This window comes from Chelonia mydas, chromosome 2, assembly GCF_015237465.2.
Source record: "Chelonia mydas isolate rCheMyd1 chromosome 2, rCheMyd1.pri.v2, whole genome shotgun sequence".
Classification (NCBI taxonomy): domain Eukaryota; kingdom Metazoa; phylum Chordata; order Testudines; family Cheloniidae; genus Chelonia; species Chelonia mydas.
In genome coordinates, this window is record NC_057850.1 from 261,845,896 (window position 1) to 261,869,721 (window position 23,826).

The window sequence follows — 23,826 nt, forward strand, 5'->3', positions numbered from 1 at the left end:
TTCCCTTCTGAACTGGGTTGTTATTTTAGCTAGTGCAGCTTTCCTTTCTGATTGTGGACTTTTGGCTTTTAGGGCATCTAGCAAAATGTTCTTAAATAAATAATTCCAAATGGTCATTATTATTTTCAGTTTGAATTCTTCCTCCGAGGTGCTGTGGCTGATCATTGTTTTCAGTTTTGTGAAACTGGCCTTCTGAAAGCCCCAAGTATATAGATTGGTATATATTTATAGATCTACAGTTACCTGGGTTGTCCCATGTATATTACTGGTCTGGACTTTAGTTTGTTTGCACATAACAAACGTGATTAAGAACTATTCACTTTTAGTTCTGTGACCGATTGCTTGCTATCTGTCAGAATAGGTGCAATATAGAACCCCCATGATGGATCTCACCCTTTTTGAGTTGGGACCTTCGGGAAGCTTGGCTGTGTGAAATGGAAGAATTTGCTGGGGATAGAGTGCTTTCCACAGCTAAGGGGAAGTGGCTGGGAGAAGAGGAAGATTTTTCACCTTACGTACAGTGAAATCATGAAACCCTCCCATGCACCATCTCTTACACATGTCGCACTGGCGTGCCAAGGGAAACGTTAACATTAGCCGAAGAGCATCGAGTAGGAGAAGGGAGGTGTGGTGCTTTTCACATACAGCATTAGGAGAAACCATTACGATGTCTGGTGCTGTGTCCACACTTCAAAAGAGATGCGGACAAATTGGAGAGGGGTCGGAGAAGAGTCACAAGAATGAGCGGAGGTCTGGGAAACCTGCCTTCGAGTGAGAACCTGAAGGAGCTCAATCGACCTGGTTTTACGAGAGAAGGTTAAAGGTGACTGGGCCATGGTGTATAAAGCCTGCCTAGGGAGGAGATGGCTGAGAGCAGATGTCTCTCTAGCCGGGCAGAGAAAGGCAGCATGAGAGCCGGTGGCACGACAGTTTCAGGCTCCGATTTTTGGTAGTGAGGGTAACTCACCATTGGAGCAGATTGAAGTGGGGATTTCCTGTGATGTTCCCAGAAAGGACATGCATGGCCGAGACCCACCTGGCCAGGGATCGCTGGTTACAAATCCGCTCTCGGGGCAGCGCAGAAGACAGCAGGAGTGCACGTGAGCTACCGGTGCCGTCTGGCTGGTGTGGCAGGGTCCTTAAAGAACGGGCTGACACTGACCCATATCAACAAATGCCAGAGTTGAAGAGCGTGGTGTGTTCTGGAGACACACCTCTGAGGTGCCTGGCTTCGCAGCATGCCTGACTCGCTGGACCGTTCTGTGATCCTGGCTCCAAGGTGGGAATTCTCCTCCCTTCTGGCTCACCTGGCAGCGCCCAGTTGCCGCTTCTGTGGGTGGCCCTTGGAGTGGTGAGGGGAGCTTGGTGCAGCTTCCAGGAGGAGGGTGTAGTTGTCCCCGGGAAGCAAGTCCCCAGCCCCATGCGGCAACACAGTGAAACATCTGCTGCATCCCCTGGTGCGTTGCTGCTCCCAGCCCTTATGTGGAAGCGGAGTCCTGCCTGGGGAGCGGTGTCCTGCTGCCCCCCCCCCCCCCCCCCCCCCGGGAGCCCGGCTCCCCCGACGCTCTGGTGTCCTGCTGCCCCTCCCCGGGGAGCCCGGCTCCCCCGACGCTCTGGTGTCCTGCTGCCCCTCCCCGGGGAGCCCGGCTCCCCCGACGCTCTGGTGTCCTGCTGCCCCTCCCCGGGGAGCCCGGCTCCCCCGACGCTCTGGTGTCCTGCTGCCCCTCCCCGGGGAGCCCGGCTCCCCCGACGCTCTGGTGTCCTGCTGCCCCTCCCCGGGGAGCCCGGCTCCCCCGACGCTCTGGTGTCCTGCTGCCCCTCCCCGGGGAGCCCGGCTCCCCCGACGCTCTGGTGTCCTGCTGCCCCTCCCCGGGGAGCCCGGCTCCCCCGACGCTCTGGTGTCCTGCTGCCCCTCCCCGGGGAGCCCGGCTCCCCCGACGCTCTGGTGTCCTGCTGCCCCTCCCCGGGGAGCCGGGCTCCCTCGGCACTTAACTCCTGTGGAGCTGGGCTCGGTTGGCGCTCTGTGGACATAGCGGGTTTGGTCAGCCTCTGGCCTAGTTTTAGGGATGGGATTTCAGTGCCCGGCGGTTCAATGTGCTGATTAGTCCCTCAATGACTCCAGAGTTAGGTAATTATTAAGTGCCCTCCTTTGGCAGGGCTGTCAGTCCAGGTCTGCGTGGGGAGGAGAGGTCTGCACATGGCAATTGGCCGTCTGAGCAGCACCTGCTGCCACTGCGAGCTGCAGGAAGGTCGCCAGCCCGGGGAGCAGTCTGGGACCTGTGGCCTGCGTCCTCCTCTCCCCAACCCCCACTCCCGCGTGGTGAGTAGCTGCACAGAGCTTCCAGACAGAGCTCGGGGGGCCTGTTGTACATTGTAGAGGCAGAAGGGACCATCTGGTGTCCTGCGCACATGGGCCAGAGCCTTCTGTTGGGTTCATTTCAGTGGAATACCGGGGCCCGAAGTCTCATGTTACCGTGCCCCTGACCCTGTCCAGCACTGCCCAGTGAAATGGTTCAGGGCTTGGAGTGCCGAGACCTTGGCATGCCTGGCCCCATGGCACCAACCTCCCTTAAAAATCTGTGTAACCGGCTCGTGAAGACACAGAAAAGGCAGAGAAAAAGCTGCAGCCGTTGAACTGTAGAACATTGAGTGAGGCATGCGTGGAGCCACGTCCCGCGTTGCCTTTCCCGGGAGCTGCGAAGGAGCTCTCCCTCCCTGTCTGATGGTCGTTAGGATGATGATAAAGATGGCGGTAACTGTCCCTTTGGGGGAGAAAAGCTGGGCTGGGCTGCTGCTGGTAAAGCCCAGTCCTGCTTCCTTTAAGCCAAACACTCACAGAAGGGGGCAGGAAGGAACAGCAAAGAGAAAATGCAGCGTTTGTCTCTGGTGCCGACTGTCGCTTGCAGCCTTGCTGCTGGAGCAGACCCAGCACAGCCGGATCTGCCACTCTGACCCCTGGGAGCCTGTGTCCGCATCGGCTCTTTTTGGGCATGGCTTTCAGCTCCCTCTGGTCACAGGGACAGCAGTGCTGCAGAAGAGACGACATTGGCCAGCGAAGCCAGATTATTACACAGAAGGCAAAACGAGAGGGCCAGGAAGGAGAAGAAATACGGGTGGGGGGAACGGATATGGGGCGGGAACCCACGTCTCACATGGTGTTTGGGATTTAGCTACAGCCGGTGGAGGTGACACTGTCACCTGGGTCCCTCTCTCTGGCCTGGTCTGGTCAGGATGTCTCCCAGGTTCTGGACAGGGAAGGCCTGGGTCCTGGGTGACAGTGGGGGTGGCAGTCCTGGGCGAAGCTGGCTCCTTTCACTCCACCGTCTCAGCCATTTGGATTCCCCTTCCTGCCCTGCCCAGCAGAATCTCCATCTGAAGGTGCCACCAGGGGATGATGGTGGAACAGCCCAGCCCTCATTAGTTCATTCTCTCGTTAGGTCTGACTTCGAACCCACCCACTGCGCTCCGTTAACTTTGGGTTCCATTCTCCTGGGTTTACCAGCTCTGATCTTAACACAGCCCTTGGGTGGGAGCAAGCGTTCGTCGTGACTGATTTCCCGACTTTTCTCAGCACTGTTCGGTGACGGCGGAGTTGGACTTTTGTTCCAGAGTGCAGACCTCTGCCCAGAGCCCCCACTTTTCCTTCCTCGGACGCCACGCCCACCAGCCAGCTATCCTGCGGCTGCGCTAGAGTGGCTCTTCGGAAAGAGACGTCTGGTTCTGATTTACAGGGATCAAGGGATGGCGACTCCGTCAGGGCTGGGGTTAGTTAGCCTCGCCGTTACACATTGGCACCTTGTTTCAAGTTTGAACTTTGCTACCTACAAATTCCAGCTGTTGGATCTTGTTCCATCTTTGCCTGCTGGAGAAAAGAGCCCTCCACCATCAGAGAGCTGCTCTGAACCGTCGCTGTGAGAAGGGAGATTCCCAGCTTGTGCGACCTACAGGTTTGGTTTCTAGACCTTACATTTGGCTGTAATACAATGCATGTGGTTCAAGGGAGGCCATATTGCTGGGCTGGGAGGATCAAAGAAGATAAGGGCAGGTTTCATGGGCAGGTCATAGGTCTCTTTCCTTCTAGGTTCTCGAGATGCTGGATGCCTGAGGCAGAAACAGTCAAACTCCTCTCCTCCCCCCCCACCCCCCCTCGGCTTCCAGTTTTGTATAAATAATGGAAAAGTGAAGGGAAACGGAAAAACAAAGAAAAATCCCATTAATAATAAACATCAAATTCATCCAGTTTGTCCAGTTGTGAGGTGAATCAAACAAATTACTATCCCGAATGATTCCTACCCTGACCCTGGTGACCGTCCGTTGAGGTGTCAGCCCCAAAACTGGGCTTTTTGCCAGGGAAGTTTAAACGGGGTCCAGAGGGGGAGCAAACTAAACCCCAAGCGCAGGTGTTGAGTTGCAGTTTCCATGCCAGTCATGAGCTGCTTGCCCGCAGTTCGGTGGCTAGGAGACGCATGTGCTGCTCTCGGAATAGCCCAATGCGTGGCTGACAGAACTGGTTACGTTTAACTCGCACACAGTTCTCGATGGAGGTAGCTGCGTCCTCGGGCGTACAGAGACAGGCAGCCCCGGCCCCTCGAGAGACGTATGGGCTGTCTTGGGGTGGTGGTTTGACCTAGGGCTGTTCTGGGCGTCTTGAGGTGCTGTGCTGAAACCTGCTGTGGGCTCTCTGCGAGCACGCTCGCCCCCGCATTGCCAGTGAGCACCAGAGGCATTAACAACAGCAAGCTCAAGGCCGCTGAGCTAGGAGGGGCCCCCTCTGCCGAGGAAAATCAAACTAAAACCAAAAAGCTGAGCCTTCTGCACGATGGTCGTGGTGACTTCCGGACAGATTAGCCGGTGAACTGCCTGGCTCAGCCGATCCACAGCGTTGGACTGAGTGACTGACTGGGCTTGATAGTGGCCAGTCTTCAGATCCTGCTGATCTCTGCAAAGAGCTGCAGGTGTCGCTGGCCCGGTTGTGCGGGAGGGAACGCAGACCTCAGTGGTGCCAGAGTCCAGGCTTCTAGGCATGGGCTTGGTTTGTCCTGCCTCGTGTAGCACCTCCTGTGGCCCGTGGAAGCAAGGCCCTGACAGCCCAGTCAGGTTAGATTAGATGGTTTGTGCAGACAAAGATCCGCCCCTTGCCATCTGGCAGGTCCCACCAATAGTGGGAGGTGCAGACGCGCTGAGTCAGGTGATCTTGCAAAGTTGACGCCAGCGTCTCTTGGTCACAAGGACTCGCAGCTTGTGCCATTTGGAGCCACCAAAATGAGCAAACCGTGTCAAGCTAGTGTGAAGCTGGAGCTGAAGTCATAAAAACCAGTTACCTGGCCATGCAGACAGAAGAGTGGTGCTTCCCTTTTCCCTGCCTCCCCAGCAGCTCAGCTGTGAATGGGATATTTTTTTAATGGCACTTTTTTTTTAAACACCCAAAATGCGGGTGAAAGGTTAGAGTCTAACTCTGTTTGAGCAAAAGGGCTTTTCCCTGGAAGAAAGGTAGTGAGTGTGAGTGTGTGTGTGTGTGTGTGTGTGTGTGCGCTATATATATATATATATAAAAAACAGGGTAAACGGGATAGGCTTGCCAGCCCTTCGGTCCTGGGAAAAATAATGGAGCAACTGAGACAGGACTTGATTAATGAAACACGAACAAAGGGTAATGTCATTAATGCCAATCAGCATCTTGTCAAATAAAGCAGATCTCCCTTTCTGAGTAGTTTCCATTTAACACAGCACAGCACTGTACTTGCTTTTTGTGTCTCTCTCTGCTGCTGCCTGATTGCGTACTTCCGGTTCCAAGGGAGGTGTGGGGTTGACTGGTCAGTTCGTAGCTCTGAGGTTCTAGTGCAGTTCTTGGCCCTATGCATTGTTTGTCAGTGACTTGGGAGAAAACTCAAATCGTCACTGATAAAGTTTGCGGATGACCCACAGATTGGGGGAGTGGTAAATAGTGAAGAGGACAGGGCAGAGCACTGACCCAGGGTGATCCGGATCGCTTAGTAAGTTGGGTGCAAACAAACAATGTGCATCTTGACACTGCTAAATGTAAACGCACAGGTCCAGGAGCAAAGAATGCAGACCACCCTTACAGGCTGGGGGCTCTATCCTGGAAAGCAGCGACTCAAGAGAAGAGGTGCAGGTGGTGATGGATAATCAGCTGAACACGAGATCCCAGTGTGTTGCTGTGGCCAAAAGGGCTAATGCTATCCTTGCTTGCATAACCAGGGGAATCTCGAGTAGGAGCAGAGAGGTTCTTTTACCTCTTTCTTTGGCACTGTGCGACCGTTGCTGGAATCCTCTGTCCAGTTCTGGTGCCAACCATTCAAGAAGGATGTTGATAAATTGGAGAGGGTTCAGAGAAGAGCCACAAAGAGGGTTAAAGGATTACAAAACCTGCCTTACGGTGATTGATCTCCTAGAGTCTATCTGTTTACCTTAACACAGAGAGAGTTAGGGGTGATTTGATCACAGTTTATAACTGCCTAACATGGCAAACAAGTCTTTGATAATGGGTTCTTCGATGTAGCAGACAAATATATAACACGATCCAATGGCTGGAAGTTGAAGCTAGACAAACAGAGGCTGGAAATAACCTGAACCTTTTTGTATCGTGAGGCTAATTAACCATTTGGGACAATTTCCCAAGGGTTGTGGTGGATTTTCCATCACTGGCAGGTTTTCAATTGTGCTGGGCTATTTCTCTGCAAGGTCCACTCTGCTTCAAACAGGAAGGAATTCAGGGAAGTCCTATGTCCTGTGTTACCCAGGAAGTCAGACAAGATGTTCACAGAATCACATTTGGTTTTAGAATATCTGAACCTATGTAAAACCACATTTGGAGTTCAGTTGTTAGTAAGGCTTTCACTACGGGTGCTGCGTAATGGAGGCTAGGTGAGGCTAAGCCTCCCAAACCTTGCACAGCCCTGCGGAAGTGGGGGGAGTGGCAGATTACCCTACAGGGCTTGTGCACCAATTTGGGGCCCCCGGAAAAATCTACCCCCGCTACAGTCCTGGGGCAGGAGGAGCTGTTGCTCCCAGCCCTGGAGCTTTTCCAGTCTTGGGGCGCTGGGGGGGAAAGGGAAGGGGTAGGGAGTGGGGGCGGAACAGGTCGGGGCTGCAGGAGAAGGGGCGGAACAGGGGAGGGGTTCCAGGCTTAGAGCTCTGGCCAGGGAGAAGGAGAAAGACCTGAGTGGATCAGGCAATCACAGGATGATTGTGAGCCACCGATGAGATGCAGCAGTGGGTTTTTTTTAAGCAGCTTTGATTCTTGGATGCATCAGGCAAGGTATGTCCAGTCGAGACAGGGAGGTAGGAATGCCGTTGCACAAGGCGCTGGTAAGACCTCTGCTGGAATGCTTTGTGCAGTTCTGGGCACTTGTGCTCAAGAAAGAGGGATCCAAAGTGGAACAGGTGCAGTGAAGGGCAGCTAGGCTAATCTCTGATTGGAGGGGTGGTCTCTGGAGAGGAGACTGGCTTGTTTAGCCCAGCACAATGAAGGCTCACAGGATCCGATTGCCCTAGAAATACGTCAGGGTAAATGCCAGGAGGGAGAAGAGCTAGTGAAGCTAAAGGACATTGTTGGCACAAGAACAAATGGGGCGAACTGGCTGGGAGTAAATTGAGGCAGGAAATGAGAAGCGGGTTTCTAACCTTGGAGGAGTGAGGTCCTGGACCAGCCTCCCAAGAGGAGCAGTGGGCGCAAACGAGCTCACTAGCTTAAAGACAGAGCGTGGTGAGTTTTGTGATGGGAATGATGTGATGGGGTGACGGCTGGCAGCAGGGGACTGGAATCGAAGACCCAGGAGGTCCATTCCGGCCCTTGTGTGATGGCTGCTGAAAGGTGGGACCCAGAGTGACTTAAAGGGACCTGATTCGGGATGTGAGCCTGGGATGTCAGACGCGTCCTTCATCCCCCCGCAATGGGCTGGCTCAGGCTGGTCACTGGGAGACTTGGCCCCGACATAGCTCCAGTTTCATCCTCCCGTGCCTGTGGGCTTCGCTTGGACCCGTGGAGAGATTTGTGAGCTGAAAAGCAGCCCAGCTTGCACATGCACTAATGGGCTCAGGCACCCCGGTGAGCACTCATGCATGCTAGCAAGCAAGGGTGCAGGGGTGCAGGCTCACAGGGGAGTGCTTGTGTACTCTAGACTGGGCAGGGGTGCACCAGCGAGTGCTCATGTGCAGTAGTGGGCCTGGCGCACTGGTGCGGGCACACTGGGGAGTGCTCGTGCTCGCTGATGGGTGTGGGTGCAGTGGTGCGTGTGCAGCAGTGAGCCCTTATGCATGCAGTGGCACGGGTGCACTGGTAAGCGCTTATGCCTGCTTGTGAGCACAGGTGAGCGTGCACATGCTAAAAACAGGATAGTACAAGATTCCCTTTACAAATGCTCCCTTCCCATCAGGGTTTAGGGGCACCCCATTCCCCCCAGTACCTTTGTTTCCTGCAGCCCTTAGCACCGGGGCTGCTGCACTAGATGTTTAAGGAGCGGCTGTGCAGCCAAGGTCAGGTCATGCCTCAGCCTTGGTCCATCTGTCCAGCTCAGGGGAAGGGAATGGGTAAGGGAAGGTGCTGAGGCAAAAGGTCCATGGTGGGCCAGGCAGAAGGGGCAGGGCAGCCTCTACCTCCTGCAACAGGAGCTCCCCTTCTCAGGGACCCTAAATCCCGTCCCCCCCCGAAGCGCTAAGGGCCCCAGCTGAGCTCAGTCGGCCTTAGCAGCAAGATTAGGCCATGACGGGGGTGCAGACACCTGTGTCATGGCAGCTGTTGGCTCAAAGCACTGGCCAGCAGCCACAGCTGGCCTGGATGGTGCAGCCTGCCTGCCCCAGGGGCGGTGATAGGGGCAGAGGCCGCTGTGGCTGCCCACCCAGGTTGTTGCATTCAATTTCCATTGTTTGAAAGGGATAGAAAAATGGCTCCCATGCTGGGCCCTGCTGAGCTTCCCAGCTAGCCGGGCCCCTGCCCTACAGCTCTCGTCAGAACAGCTCCGTGCTCCTGACGGGGCTGGTGGGAGGCAGCCGTGTGAGGCCTGGCCTAGGACACAGGAGACCTGGGTTCTCTTCCCAGTTCTGCCCTGGCACGGGGGACCTCGGGCGAGACCCTTTGCCTCGCGGTGACTCAGTTTCCCCATCTGTAAGATGTGGTGAATGACACTGACCTCCTTTGTGAAACGCTTTGAGCTCTCCTGCTGCACTAGGTAAGGACTGGCTGTCACTGTTCATTGGTGGAAACCGGCCTGGCTGGGCAGCCGAGGCGCGGCTTGAGACCCCAGGGGTGGGTTTCCTGCGTTCCCAGACCAGGCCCCTTTGCTGCTGTTGCACCATTGCCATGGGGTGTGTGCCTGCCACGCTGCCCCCCTGCATGTGCAGGAGACCGAGGCTTGCCCGGGGGGCTGGGCCAGAAACCCTTCTGTTGCTGGCATGTCCTGGGTTAGGCCTGGTGGCGCTTTCCTACTCTGCTCGGGCTCGGCGTCCCGTGTGCGGGGTGGCTGAGGGGTGAAGCATCTGCCGGGGCCTGGACCCACAGCTGCTTGACTTGCACAACTGGTTTGGGCGGCACTGTTGTGAGCTTGTTGGGTGGTTTTTTTTTCTTTTTTTGTGGAACGCTTCATGAATTTGCGTGTCATCCTTGTCGGGTGGCTCTTCGGCAGGGGAGGAGCCCCAGGTGCCAGAGAACTGGGCTGGTGGGGCCATTGGATCCCGCTCCGCAGGGCTGGGGGTGCGGGTGCTGTTCTCTGCGTGGGGAGAAGGCAGCAGGTGCAGGGAGGCTGTCTAGCCCGTAGGCGTAGAGGGGCTAGGGTAGGCGGCGGGGGTGCAGGGAAGGCAGCAGCCCCATGGGGAATGGGAGGAGGGCCTGGGCTGAGTGCCGTGGGCCTGGCCAGCCGTGCTTCCTGGGGTGCTGGGTGCTGCATGGGCAGTACCAGCCCCCCCCCTCCGGAGCTGGCCCAGGCTGGGGAAGGGACAGGGCGAGGCAGCCCCTGGGCCGGCTCTGACGTTGGGTGGGGCTTAACGAGGGGGGTAACCGAACAGGGGGCAGGGCGGCTGGACAGAGCCTGAGGTGAGCAGACTGGCGGGGCTGGAGGGAGTGGCCAGTCAGCGAGCGGGAGAAAGTCCTGCTCTGGCTGCATCTTCCCTCCCGGGGCCACCCCCCCACCTGCCCCCCACCTGCCTCTTCCCCTGGGCCAATCCCCCCCCACCTGCCTCTTCCCCCACCGTTGCATCCCTTCACCTCTGCCATCACGGCTCCGGGTGTGTTCCCCCGCCACCCGGGGTCACCAGCTGTCCCGATTTTGTGGGACAGTCGCAGTATTCGGGGCTTTGTCTCATATCAGCATCTCTTGCCCCGTCCCTGCAGCTCACACCTGCCGTCTGGTCGCCCTGCCCACGGCTCCCACTGGTTTTCCTGCCCAGCGCTGCCACCCCTGCTGTGGCTGTTCTCTGCCTGTTCCTGCCCCCTTCGCTTTCTCCCGCCCCAAGGGGCCGGTTCCTCCCTGGAATTTCCTTCTCCCTCCAGCCCATGAGGCTGGGGAAAGGGGGTGCCGCATGGTCCTAGTGCCCCTGGGGGTCACCCCTGCGCAGTTCTGGTCTATGGGGTACTCCCAGTGCAGACGGGGGACCTACGGAGGCTGCCTCGGTGGCTGCTGGTCTCAGTCACTGCCCTATGCTGCCCCCTCCATCAGCGAGCGGCCTCTCTGAGCCTGGGCGTTGCAGTTCCCTCCCCTCCGTGTGTGGGTGGGAGCCCACGGCATCCCTGCGGGCAGGGCAGGGTAGGGACTCTGGGGGCTGAGGACTCCTCTCCCCAGCCAGGGGCTGATGGCCTCTTGTCTCTTTTCTGCAGATTCGTTTGTGAACAGCCAGGAATGGACCCTGAGCCGCTCGGTGCCTGAGCTCAAAGTGGTGAGTGCTTGGCCCAGCCTGCTCCGCCTGCAGAGCCCCTCGGAGGGCCTGTGGCTGGGTGGGTGCATGCTTGTGAGCGGTGGGAGGGAGACCCACATGCTCTGCGGGAGGTGGGGCAGGGCTGCCGTGCGCATGTCCCCTTGGATGGTGTCGCGGGTGCAGGGGCTGGGCGCTCTGAAACCCTGGGAATGAAGCCAGAGGGGGCCCATGGCAGTGGGACCACCCCCAGGGCGCGCTCTCACCAGGGCAAGCCCCCTCCTCCTGGGTCTCACCTCGGAGCATTCAGCCCCCTGCTCACGCCAAGAGTGCCCCGCAGCGAGTAGGGGACCCCTGGGGAGCCTCACACGCCCCAAAGGGCCCTGCCCCCAATTCCGCAGCCAGCAGTGGCTCCCAGCCAGCGTGGGACACAGACGGGTTATTAGTCGTGGGGAACCCAGCATAGAACAGAGCTTGTCAGCACAGGGAGCAGGAACGTTCAGCCAGGTCCATCTTGGGGGAGGGGATCCGGAGCCCTGGGCTCTCCCCCTGAGTCCCAAACCAGGAGACTGACCAGCTTCCAGCCAACCGGCCTCAGGCACACCCAGCTGCCTCTACTCCAGCCTTTGTGTCTTTCCCGGGCAAACTGGTCACCTGGTCTCCACCTCTCTCTTTGTTCTCCGACTCACGGCAGGGGGGCCCAGCCATCAGTTGTCAGGATACAGAGTGTTGGCCCTGGGGTTCTCTGGCAGTCACGCCTGCCCTCTAGGGAGTCTCTGCAGTGATCACACACCCTTATTCCACCCCCTAGAGACTTGTGTAACACACAAGGGAAACTGAGGCATGCACAGTATTCATACAAAACGTTAAGAAAACTCCCATTTTGTCACAGACAGGAAAGGCTGCTGGGCTGGGGTTGCGTCCTTAGACGTGAAAGCCCCAGGGACCGTTCTGCCCATCCCATACAGCCTCCTGCAGAGCCCAGGGTCTCCTTCAGCCCTGCCCAGCCCATCTGCGGGAGGTAAAGCAGGTGTGTTAGAGAGACTCCCGGTCTGGATTCACCCTGCATGATGGAGTCTCTGTCCCCCTTCGCCCTGGTCAGCTGTTCCATTGTTTGTTTCCATTCAGCCCGCATCTGTTCCTGGTGCCCTGTGACGTGGTGATAGGTGAGGCTCCCGCAGTGCCTGGGGGAAACCAAGCTCCTCTCCCCTCCCCTCTGCCTTACTGTTGGCTTCTCCATCCCCCACCCCTCATGTGCAGCCTCGCACTGTTCAGGGCCCTCACGTGTGTGGCCCTGGGCATGGCAGCAGTGTCAAGGTACCTGGATTTCCCTCCCGCTGATGGTGTATCTCACACCTGGCCTTAGGACTCGGGACCTGGCCTGGGAGTTGTGGGGGACAGATTCAATTCTGGACTCTGCCACAGACTCTCTGTGTGACCTTGGGCAGGTCTTTTTGTTCCTGTGAGCCTGAGCCCCATCCGTTCGAGCCTTTTCTGTACAGTTCGCTGGGTGTGCAGCATGGCCAGGCTGTGCTCAGAACGGGAGCCAGCTCTCCCTGTGCATTGCACCGGCAAAGAGCTCCTGGCATGGCTAGGTCCTGCCCAGTCTCCCAGGGGCCCTCAGTGGCTGCCCTTTCACCAGCACCGCACCTGGCTGGCGCTGGAGCTGCGTCTGACAGCGACACCTCCGCATGCCTGGGAAGTGTTCTCTGTCCGCATAGAACTTCAGGGATTTTAAGTCTGGAAAATCTGCCCTGTAGTGAGAGACTGGAGAAACTCATTCTGCTTAGCTTAGCAAAGAAACGGTTCACAGCCCAGAAGTGCCTAAGTGGGGAGGAGATTTGATCTCCCAGACGAAGGCAGAACACGAGCCAGTGGCTGGAAGTTGATGTCGGCAAAGTTCAAATGGGAAATAAGCAATTTTTTTCCCAGCAAGGATAACTCCCCATTGGAACAGCTGGCTGTCACGGAGTCCCCAGGCGATGCTCTGGAACTGCTCCCTTCGAAGCCAGTCAGGACTCTGGGGAAGTCTCCTTTCTGTGAGCAGATTGTCTGCAGGACACACAGCTCACCCGGCTTCCCCCTTCCTGGGTCTGACCTCGGAGCATTCAGCCTCCTCTGCCCCTCCGTGCGCTTCCCACAGCGAGTCCGCCCAGGCGGGATCCTGGGGAAGCCAGAGGGTCCCACCCCCCAACTCCGCCGTCAGACGTGACTCTCAGCCAGCCAGTAAAACAGAAGGTTTATTAGATGACAGGAGCACGGTCTAACACAGAGCTTGTAGGTGCAGAGAACAGGACCCCTCAGCCGGGTCCATTTTGGGGGGCAGTGAGCCAGACAACCACGTCTGCACGTCACTCCTCGTCCCCAGCCAGCCCCAAACTGAAACTCTCTCCAGCCCCTCCTCCTCTGGGCTTTGTCCCTTTCCCAGGCCAGGAGGTCACCTGATTCCTTTGTTCTCCAACCCTTTAGCTCTCACCTTGCAGGGGGGAAGGGCCAGGCCATCAGTTGCCAGGAAACAGGGTGTCGGCCATTCTCTGTGTCCAGACCCCTGCACACACCTGCCCTCTAGGGCTCTGCATCGATCATACACCCTTACCCCACCACCTAGATACTTAAGAACTGCCTAGGGGAAACTGAGGCACCCCCACACTATTCAGAGGAAACATTAAGAACAGTCCCGCTTCGTCACACTGGCCTGGGCATGGGATGGGTGTGATGGGTTCCTCCCGGGGCACCACCTGGAACTGGGGTACCGCTGAGCCCCCTGATGCACCAGCCTGGGCTCTCTTTCACACTGTACTGCTGTGACAAATGACAAAGCCCTCCAGCCTGCATATTCACCAGCACACATACAGGTAGGGACACACCCAGCTGCAGTTATACACAGGCTCTCTGACCAGCCCCTGCATAGGAAGGCTACAGTTAAGGCAAGTTCCAGCTCCCCAGGCACTCACCCCCTCTGGAGTATAAACCCAGAATTATACTGTCTTGCACTGCACAGGGAACTGTACAGTGAAAGCTCATAACATTCGCCCCCTCCCTCAATGTGGAGAGGAATACGCAACAGCCGTCTGCCCCTGTGTAATGATTCCCACACACTGATAAAGCAAAAACAAGTTTATTAACTACAAAAGATAGATTTTAAGTGAGTATAAGGGGTAGCAAACAGATCAAAGCAGATTACCAAGTGTGACGAAGTGGGAATGTTCTTAATGTTTTCTCTGAACACCGTGTGGGTGCCTCAGTTTTCCCTATGCAGTTCTTAAGTATCTAGGTGGTGGGATCAGGGGGTGTGATTGTGGCAGAGCTCTAGGGGGCCAGTGTGATTCTGCACAAAGAATGGCCGACACCCTGTCTCCTGGCAACTGATGGCCTGGGCCCCTCCTCTGCAAGGTGCCAACTGAAGGGGTTGGAGAACAAAGAGATCAGGTGGCCTCCTGGCCCGGGAAAGGTGAGAGGAGGGGCTGGAGAGTTTCAGTTTGGAGCTGGCTGGGGAAATGGAGGGAGGCCCAGACTTGGGCTCTGACCTCCCTGCCCCCAAGACGGACCTGACTGAGGGGTCCTGTTCTCTGTACCTACAAGCTCTGTTTTGGACCATGTTCCTGTCGTCTAATAAACCTTCAGTGTTACTGGCTGGCTGAGAGTCACGTCTGACTGTGGAGTTGGGGGGTAGGGCCCTCTGGCTTCCCCAGGAGCCCCGCCTGTGCGGACTCGCGGTGGGAAGTGCACGGTGTGGACGGGGATGCTGAATGCTCCGAGGTCAGCCCCAGGAAGGTGGAAGTTGTGCAAGCTTCTTGCCCTGGGGAGAGGAGGCATCCCCAGAGTCCTGACTGGCTTCGTAGGGAGCAGTTCCAGAGCATCGCCCGGGGACTCCGTGACAACTGGTGACACAGGTGGGATGCATTGCACTCCGTGAATGGTGCTTCTTGCAGTAAGTGACTGGGGAGCAGTAAAACGAAGGGGGAGTAACGAGGACCAGGCGTGCTGAAGGCTCAGAGAGGGGCTGTTTCAGGGGGTGAAGGAGCTACGCTAAGGGAGAGTGTGACCAGCAAAAAGGACTATTGCAGTGATGGGTTCCCCCTGGAGACTGTGGTGAGCTGTTCCAGGAACGAAGGAGTCTGCAGCTCGACCCTGGCAAAGAGGTGGTGACCTCGAGAAGGGCTGGCACACTAGGGGTTCTCCCTGGAAACCGTGGGGAGCTGAGAGCACACAGGCCTGTGAGTCCACAACACCTTGGGAACAGCAGAGTGATGGCCTGTTACCGTCTCCTTAAGAAGGACATTGTAACCCTGTGCAAGAAAAGAGGGTTACGCATTGGAAAGTTCACCAAAGCACAGTTAATCGAGCAGCTGGAGGAGGATGACCGCTATAAGGAACAGACTCCTGACCCACGTGGGGCTACAGCAGGATCTGGGAGCAGCTGGAGTGGTAGCCAGGCATCCCCAAGACTCCTGTCCCCGACCAGACGGGGGCCTTCACTATCGGGTTCCCCATCCGGGGATCGGAGATGGACAGGATTGGAGCTGAGTCCAAGAGGACAGTGAGAGACAGCGAGAGGCCAAGAAAGAGCTGCAGAAGCAGCAGCTGCATGAACTGGCGATGGTGGAGCGGAGAGGCCTAGGGGACCTCCCTGGGGTGAGTGGGGATAGACCCCGGGGGGCCAGTTCCGCAGGGAACCTCGAGAGTAAATTGCTGCCCCTGGTTAAGGAGGGGGGGATGTGGATGCCACCTCACTGCCTTTGAGCAGGCTGGCGATTTGAACCAGGGGGACTCTGCAGAACAGCCCCGGTGTCTAGCTCCCTTGCTGGGTCCCAAGGCCATAGACTCCATCAGCCAGATGGGTGGGGAGGTGGACAGGCTCCCACTCCTGACTCCAACCTATATGTCTGTGTGGAGTCTCCTGGGCTCAGGCCCCTCGGACCCCCAGTGGGAGCGGAAGGTGATGGTCAATGGGGAGACATTCCTGGGGTGGTGAGACCCTGGGACAGAGTGAACTGTTGTCAGGCCCCAGGTGGTGCAACCCCCCCCCCATGTGCTGGGGGGCTGTGTGACCTGGGTGAAGGTCCCAGGGATGAAGCCCCTCGCCCTGCCTATGGCCCAGATCCCTGTGCAGACCCAGGAGGGGTCGGGCTGGCTAGTTGTTGGGGTTCTCCAGGATATCAGCTGTGAGTGCTGTTGGGGGATGACTATATCTCTTTGGGACAGGATCCAGGCCCTGCTCCTGTAATGGCTGAGGATTTGAATTTGAATCCAGGGAACCAATCGGCGGAGAGGGAAATGGTCAGTGAAAATGCAAATGACCTGGCTGGCAGGGGGGAGGAGCTGCTAAGCTCAGGATACCCACCTGTCTGTAAGCAGCCCCCTGGGGCCGAGTGGGATGGAGAGATGCTCCCCACCCCCCTGCACACCGGAGAGGGGGCTCACGCTGGCTCTGATGCAGTGAGGAAAGCAGCGAGCTCGCTGCCTACCCCCACTGGGACAGCAAGGGCAGCGCTGAGCAAGGGGGGGATATAAGACCCCAGCTGAGGGGGGAGACACAGGCAGGGCAGGACGGCTGCCAACCAGTTTTGCCTGGTCCAGAGACGTTGCTGGGAAGTGATCCCACGCAGGGAGCGAGCGACCAGGGACAGGGCTCAGAGGGGCTGTGACCCCAGGCCCAGCCAGTGAGAGGGAGCAGGTCCCACTCCCTCCCCCAGCAGCTGAACTCCAGACCGAGCTGCAGAAGGATCCCCCCTTGGAGGAGCTGAGGGAACGTGCTGGCCACAGGCTGCAAATCCCCGTGGGGAAGTCTGCAGGGACAGATTCCTGTGGGAGAAGGGATTCCTGGACCGGGAAGGGGCTCCCCCGGGGGAAGCAGAACTGTGGGGGATCAGGAGGCAGCTGGGGGTGCCCCAGAAGTGTTGCCGCCAGCTGTCGTACCTGGCCCACGATGTCCCCCTCTCGGGACACCAGGGGATCCAGGCCCCAGGCAGCGGCTGCTGCAGAACTGTGACTGGCCCGGAGTCTGGGACGCGGCCCAGCGGCACGGCAGGTCCTGTGACCCCTTGAGACCCCGGCCCATCACAGGGGGCCATGGACATAGTGGGGCCCCTCAGCAAGGCGACCCGGTCAGGGAAGAAATACATCCTGGGGGTGATGGATCTCGCCCCCCGCTACCCAGAGGCGGGGGCTCTGTCCTCCACCGAGGCAGACACCAGGGCAGACGCGCTGCTGACCATCTTCAACAGAGGGGGGGTCTCTGGTCCTGCTTTTCGACCTCAAGGGGGTGTCAGCCACCTCCCAGCGCCGGGTGGATCGGCTATTGAGGGGGGTGGAGAACTTGGCCCTGGCATACGTTGAGGATATCTTAGCCAGGCCTGGGAGGAACATGTGTCCCAGGTGAAGAGGGGGCTGGGTTGCCCCAAGGAGGCAGGACTGACGGTAAAAGCTGGAAGGTGTAAGGTGGGGATGGCAGAGGTGTCGTACCTGGGCCACAAGGTGGGGAGCGGCTGCCCTAGACCAGAGCTGGCCAAGGTCAAGATGGGGGCTCTTAAGCAAAAGAGCCCGAATCGCAGCCCTCCAGACTGGAGCACTGGGAGAAATCCCAATCCCAGTTTGAATCCCAGGGGTATTGGGGTGGCAAAAGGGCGCGGGCCGCATAAACCTTCCCACATGCGGCCTGCGAGTGCCATCAAGCACACCTGACCTAAGGGAGGGTGTGAAGCTGGAGGGGCCTGGTGTAACTCCCACCAAGGAATGGGAGAGATGCTGGGGCATCCATGGGAACGTTGGTGGGTTCGAACTTCCCCAGGTCACCGGCTAAAGTGACCTCGCTCAGTTCAGTCTCGAAGGGGGGAGAGATGTGACGAAGTGGGAATGTTCTTAATGTTTCCTCTGAATACTGTGTGAGTGCCTCAGTTTCCCCTATACAGTTCTTAAGTCTCAAGGTGGGGGCCTCAAGGTGTGTGATTGTTGCAGAGCCCTAGGGGGGCCAGTGTGATTCTGCACAGAGAATGGCCGACACCCTGTCTCCTGGCAGCTGATGGCCTGGGCCCCTCCTCTGCAAGGTGCCAACTAAGGTGTTGGAGAACAAAGAGATCAGGTGGCCTCCTGGCCCGGGAAAGAGACAGAGGTGAGAGGAGAGGCTGGAGAGTTTCGGTTTGGAGCTGGCTGGGGAAATGGAGGGAGGCCCAGATCCGGGCTCTGGCCTCCCTGCCCCCCAAGACGGACCTGACTGTGGGGTCCTGTTCTCTGTACCTACAAGCTCTGTGTTAGACCATGTTCCTGTCATCTAATAAACCTTCAGTGTTACTGGCTGGCTGAGAGTCCCGTCTGACTGCGGAGTTGGGGGCAGGACCCTCTGGCTTCCCCAGGAGCCCCGCCTGTGAGGACTCACGGTGGGAAGTGCACAGTGTGGACGTGGATGCTGAATGCTCCGAGGTCAGCCCCAGGAAGGTGGAAGTTGTGCAAGCTTCTTGCCCTGGGGAGAGGAGGCGTCCCCAGAGTCCTGACTGGCTTCGTAGGGAGCAGTTCCAGAGCATTGCCCAGGGACTCCGTGACATCTAGCAAAGCAGATAACCTAGCATAATAAACAAAAAACACAAACTAAGCTTAATGTGCTTAATGTCATACCCCGTCCTGCAGAGTTACCCTGAGCCAGATTTATCAGGTCGTCCGTTCTTCCAAGTGTGAGGCCTGTTTGGGCTCACAGTGGGTGGGGAGGGACGATGTGGAGCAGCACCTTGATGCTGTATTTATCCGTCCACACACAAACCTGTCAGGAAAGAATGTGACCAAGTTTACCAAGCTGAGCACTTGGGAGTTCGGAAATGCCAGAAATGAGCCTTCCCTCGTCCCTGGGAGGTCTACTATGGCAGAGAGTTTGTTTGGGTGATCATATGCCACGTTTCCCACAGGACCATGCCTCGTTCTGTGCACGGCTTTCCTAGCTATGGAGATGGAATTTCCTAGCACTTATTTTGAAAAAAGAAAAATTGAGGGAAAAATTCATTCATATGCAACTGTAAGCATCTTTGCCGCAGTCACCAGCAGGGTTTGAACTCAGAATTTCTGGGTGCAGTGCAAACCTCTGCCACTTGAGCTAACAGAGGAACTACATTCGCTAACAGCAGTGGTAGATTCATAGAATCATAGAATATCAGGGTTGGAAGGGACCTCAGGAGGCCATCTAGTCCAACCCCCTGCTCAAAGCAGGACCAATCCCCAATCAGATCATCCCAGCCAAGGCTATAAGGTTATATCCTCTGTGAAGAAGCCACTAGAGGAGGATGCAAAACACACTGGGTTATTTATACATGAGTAGCCTCACTTTACAGACGCATGGCTAAGGCCAAAGATATGCAGGTTCTTTCTGCGAGGCAGCGTGGCTAAGGATCCGATTCTGTCACAGAGGTCACAGATTCTGTGACTTTAATGGACCTTAATGACTTCTTCGGTTTCAGCCGGCCGCAGCGGTGAGGCTGGAGCAACTGTCAGCCCCTGCCCAGGAGTAGCAGACTAGGGCAGGAGCTGTGGCGGGGCTGGGTCAGCCCCCGCTGCAGGTGCAGCCCCCGGGCCCAAAGCAGCAACTGGGCTGGGTCAGCCTCCAGCACAGGAGCAGTGGCTGGGGCAGGAGCAGCGGCCAGCAGTCAGCCCCCGGCAGGGCTCTGACTTTTAGTGTCCCGTCCCCAGGTATTTTTAGTAAAGGTCAAGGACACATCACAGGCTTCCGTGACTTTTTGTTTGTTACCCACAACCTGTCCGTGACTTTTACTAAAAGTACTCCTGACAAAATCTTAACCTCAAGCAGCTGAGACTTGGGTCTGCTCCGTTACACGCTGTGTTACGCTCCCAGCTCTGCAAAGCAGCAGGCTGATACTGGCCTGCTTCCCAGTGTGGGGCACCGAGGCCTTGGTCAGCAGCAAGGGAGGTGCACGGAGTGAACAGCGCTTAGGAGAAGCGGTGAGGTAAGAGCGCTCCTTCTCCTGGCTCCTTGCCAAGTGCTGCTTTCCGTAGGCCAGATGAGGGAGTACAGCAGGGGAAGGGTCCATTTTGTCTTTATGTGGGGCGCTGTTCTGTGGGCAATGCGGAGGGTTCAGCGGGGCAGGAGGAGCGTGCCCAGAAAAGGAAGGCGCAAGCCAACACCCAGCTGCGCTGGACATGTGCTGTTGGGGACTGTCTGCTCTGCAGGTTAGAACTTGGCCACCTCTGACCGGGTTTTCCCAGAGACAGCGGAAGGTGCCTCCCTGACCCCCGGATTATCCTCTTGCCAGCTTTCTAGTACCTGCTGCAGCCCCCGGAGGCACGAGAGCTCTGTAGAGAAATGGCTTTACCTGTTGGCAGCTGAGCTTGCTCTCCGAAAGAACCGCATTACGGAGACGCCCTGAATGAGCCAGCCAGAAGCAGGCACTGACTTGGCAAATCTCAGCCCATACAGCTCAAGTCTGGCAAAGTCATTAGCAACGGGAAACGGGCTTATGGCGGGTCGTGTCAGGCAACCGTAGCTCTAGGCAGCGCGGCCAGCCCCACTTGTAAATGTGTGCTCTGCTGCTGGCGGAGAAAGGGCAGATCTTACACCCCTTTGCTGGGATCCCAGGTAGCAGCTGTGGCCAAACCCAAAGCCAGACGCTTTCTCTCTTTCTGTGCATCAGGAGCTGTGTGACCGGTTGTGTGGCCCTTGGGAGGTTGGTGTGTGGGCTGGGAGAAGGGTCTCCTTCCCTGTGGGTCAGCAGAGGTGTCCATCCAAGCAACGGGAGATCGGGGGCTGGTAGAGGGGTGGCTGGTGCTGGGCCTCCATGGTTGTAGCTGTAGCTGTTCTGCGGTACAAAGGGAAGCCCCCTTGCGTTCAGCCACCCTCTCTCGAGCCAGCAGGGCTCCAGCATCTGCTCTTCGCTCCCATCCAGTTCAAGATGCTCCCTGCTCCGCCTGGCGAACCATGAATCCCCTGGATGGCAAGCTGGGGGGTGCGGTGCCTGGGCCCTCTGAGGTGGGCCTTGCTGCCCCAGCAGTAAGTGTGTGTCACCCACACTGGCTTGGCTGGTGTGCTGGCCCCATGTCGATTAGCACGGAGGGGGCAGGGCGCTTTCACGCACATTTGTGTTGCAGGGCATCGTGGGGAACCTGTCCAGCGGCAAGTCGGCCTTGGTGCATCGCTACCTGACTGGCACGTACGTGCAGGAGGAGTCCCCAGAAGGTAAGGGCCTCTTGCCCTCCTGGGGGCTGTCCCCATGCTGAGCTCTGGGCGGGGGAAGATGGGCTCTGACTCCTAGTCCCTGGCTTAAGACGTGACCCCCCAGCTAGACTTCTCTCTGGGCAATGCCAGCCTCACAGCTGCCCCCAGGCGCCTGCCCACCTGGCTGCCTTTCATCAGGTGTGTCCCTGGAGGTGTGCGCCCTCCATTCCCCCCGACCCTGGCTCAGTGCACTGCTTTGCCTTGTCCCCAGGGGGCCGGTTTAAGAAGGAGATCGTAGTGGATGGTCAGAGTTACCTGTTGCTGATTCGAGATGAAGGGGGCCCCCCCGAGCTCCAGGTAAGATCCCCCCGCACTAGTCCTGCCCCTTGAGAGCCCTGGGGAAGGAGTAGAGTGCTCCTGGGGAAGGAGTGGGGAGCTCCTGGGGAAGGAGAGGAGGCTGCTGGCCGTCAGTCCGGGAAGAGGCGTCAGGGGTTTGTGTCTCACAACAGGGTTGGATGGGAGACCAGGAAGCACTTAAAAACTGCAGGGAGTGGATGGTGGGGTCAGCACGGGGCGCTCTCCCCCCAGTCAGTGCTGACCCCAGTGTGGTGTGAGGGGCGCTGGGCTGTCGGGAGCGGGGCTGTAGGGCATGGGGCAGGGGCTCAGTGGGGCAGGCCCAGGGCTGCAGAGAGCAGGGCAGGGGCTCAGTGGGGCAGGCCCAGGGCTGCAGAGAGCAGGGCAGGGGCTCAGTGGGGCAGGTGCGGGGCTGCAGAGAGCAGGGCAGGGGCTCAGTGGGGCAGGTGCGGGGCTGCAGAGAGCAGGGCAGGGGCTCAGTGGGGCAGGTGCGGGGCTGCAGGGCGCGGGGCAGGGGCTCAGTGGGGCAGGCCCGGGGCTGCAGAGAGCAGGGCAGGGGCTCAGTGGGGCAGGCCCAGGGATGCAGAGAGCAGGGCAGGGGCTCAGTGGGGCGGCGCGGGGCTGCAGGGCGCGGGGCAGGGGCTCAGTGGGGCAGGCCCGGGGCTGCAGAGAGCAGGGCAGGGGCTCAGTGGGGCAGGCCCGGGGCTGCAGGGCGCGGGGCAGGGGCTCAGTGGGGCAGGCCCGGGGCTGCAGAGAGCAGGGCAGGGGCTCAGTGGGGCAGGCCCGGGGCTGCAGAGAGCAGGGCAGGGGCTCAGTGGGGCAGGTGCGGGGCTGCAGAGAGCAGGGCAGGGGCTCAGTGGGGCAGGTGCTGGGCTGCAGAGAGCAGGGCAGGGCTCAGTGGGGCAGGTGCTGGGCTGCAGAGAGCAGGGCAGGGGCTCAGTGGGGCAGGCCCAGGGCTGCAGAGAGCAGGGCAGGGGCTCAGTGGGGTGGCGCGGGGCTGCAGAGAGCAGGGCAGGGGCTCAGTGGGGCGGCGCGGGGCTGCAGAGAGCAGGGCAGGGCTCAGTGGGGCAGGCCCAGGGGTGCAGAGAGCAGGGCAGGGGCTCAGTGGGGCAGGCCCAGGGGTGCAGAGAGCAGGGCAGGGCTCAGTGGGGCGGGCGCTGGGCTGATGACCGGTGTCTCCCCCAGTTCGCCGCCTGGGTGGACGCCGTGGTGTTTGTCTTCAGCCTGGAGGACGAGATCAGCTTCCAGACGGTGTATAATTACTACCTGCGGCTCTGCAGCTGCCGCAGCACGGCCGAGGTGCCCATGGTCCTGGTGGGGACGCAAGGTGAGGGGGACCCGGGCGAGCGCTGCCGGGACACCCGGCGTGCCAGGGCTGGCTATGCCTGGAAGGGGCTCACAGGGACTCCGTGTGGGGCTGGGCTTGCACTTCTGGGAGGGCCAGTCTCTCCCCCCAACAAGCCTGTCCTGCGCTGGGGTGGCAACCCCTCCGGGAACATCAAACACCATGGCACACGGTGCCAGCTGTTGCCTCTCCCTCCCGCCCTCCCCCCCCCCCCCCGGCCACCCTGAGGCGTCCCGGCCACCTCCCCCACCCCCACTCTGGGCCACCCTGAGGCGTCCTGGCACCTCCCCCCCCACACCCACCCCAAAGCGTGGCCCCCCGACGCATCCCAGTACCCCTTGCAGGAGGTTGGAGTCGGGCAGAGGGTGGAGAGGGGGTCTCAGGGCTGCACCCAGGGGCTTGCCTAGGATCTCAGCCCAAGCAGGCCCGCATGGCCCAGCAAAGGCCGGTGCGATAGGCGGATGAATCTCTCGGGGCCCTGGGCAGAGACTGAAGGCGGTGGGGGCGGGGAAACTTCTCCAGGTCCTGCCAGTGCCAGGTGCAGAGGAGCAGATGAGTCTTGACAGACCTGCCCAGGCTGGCACAGTGGGCTCGGGGGAAGGTGACTGGGTGCATGGGGGCTCCCATGGGCCGGGCTGGCCAGGGGATTTGAGCCGGGAGGAGCTTTCCCTTCGGTCAGAATCGGGGGCACAAGGCAGAAGCTGGCTGTTCTGCAGCAGAAGGGGGCGAACGAGGAGCCTGGGGTACGTCCGTGCTAGCCTGCAGCTGGCAGCCAGCGTCCCAGCCTGGCAGCCGGCCTGACGCTCGCGGGCTCCAGGGATCCTGTGGGCATGGTGGCTCAGGCTGCGGCTTGGGCTCTCAAGCCTTGGTGGTAGCAACGCCTCTCAGACTGCAGTGGCCTAGAGCTGGCGTTAGCGTGACTGCCTCTGCCTCACACAGGATGCTTCATGCAGCCATGAGGCCGAGTCCTGCCTTGCAGGAGTCCCACACACATTAGCCAGCACGCATGCCGGGCAGGGGGATGGAGACGGGAGGGGTGGAGGACTTCGGCATGGACAAGCCTTTGATGTGTGCCTTTGACTGTGGAGAGAAGGGCAGGGGCGGGTGGGGAGTG

General features: G+C 58.8%; 1 protein-coding gene across 5 annotated transcripts in view; it reads left to right on the forward strand.

Moving 5' to 3' along the window:
- AGAP3 (ArfGAP with GTPase domain, ankyrin repeat and PH domain 3) overlaps positions 1-23,826 on the forward strand; it is a 238,193-nt gene that overhangs the window by 85,772 nt on the left and 128,595 nt on the right. For all 5 annotated transcript variants that reach the window (XM_043541881.1, XM_037891515.2, XM_037891516.2 and 2 more), the window contains exons 2-5: positions 10,829-10,887; positions 20,947-21,034; positions 21,285-21,370; positions 22,553-22,694. In XM_043541881.1, the coding sequence (XP_043397816.1) occupies positions 10,829-10,887; positions 20,947-21,034; positions 21,285-21,370; positions 22,553-22,694 (375 nt within the window). The remainder of the gene's footprint in view (positions 1-10,828; positions 10,888-20,946; positions 21,035-21,284; positions 21,371-22,552; positions 22,695-23,826) is intronic.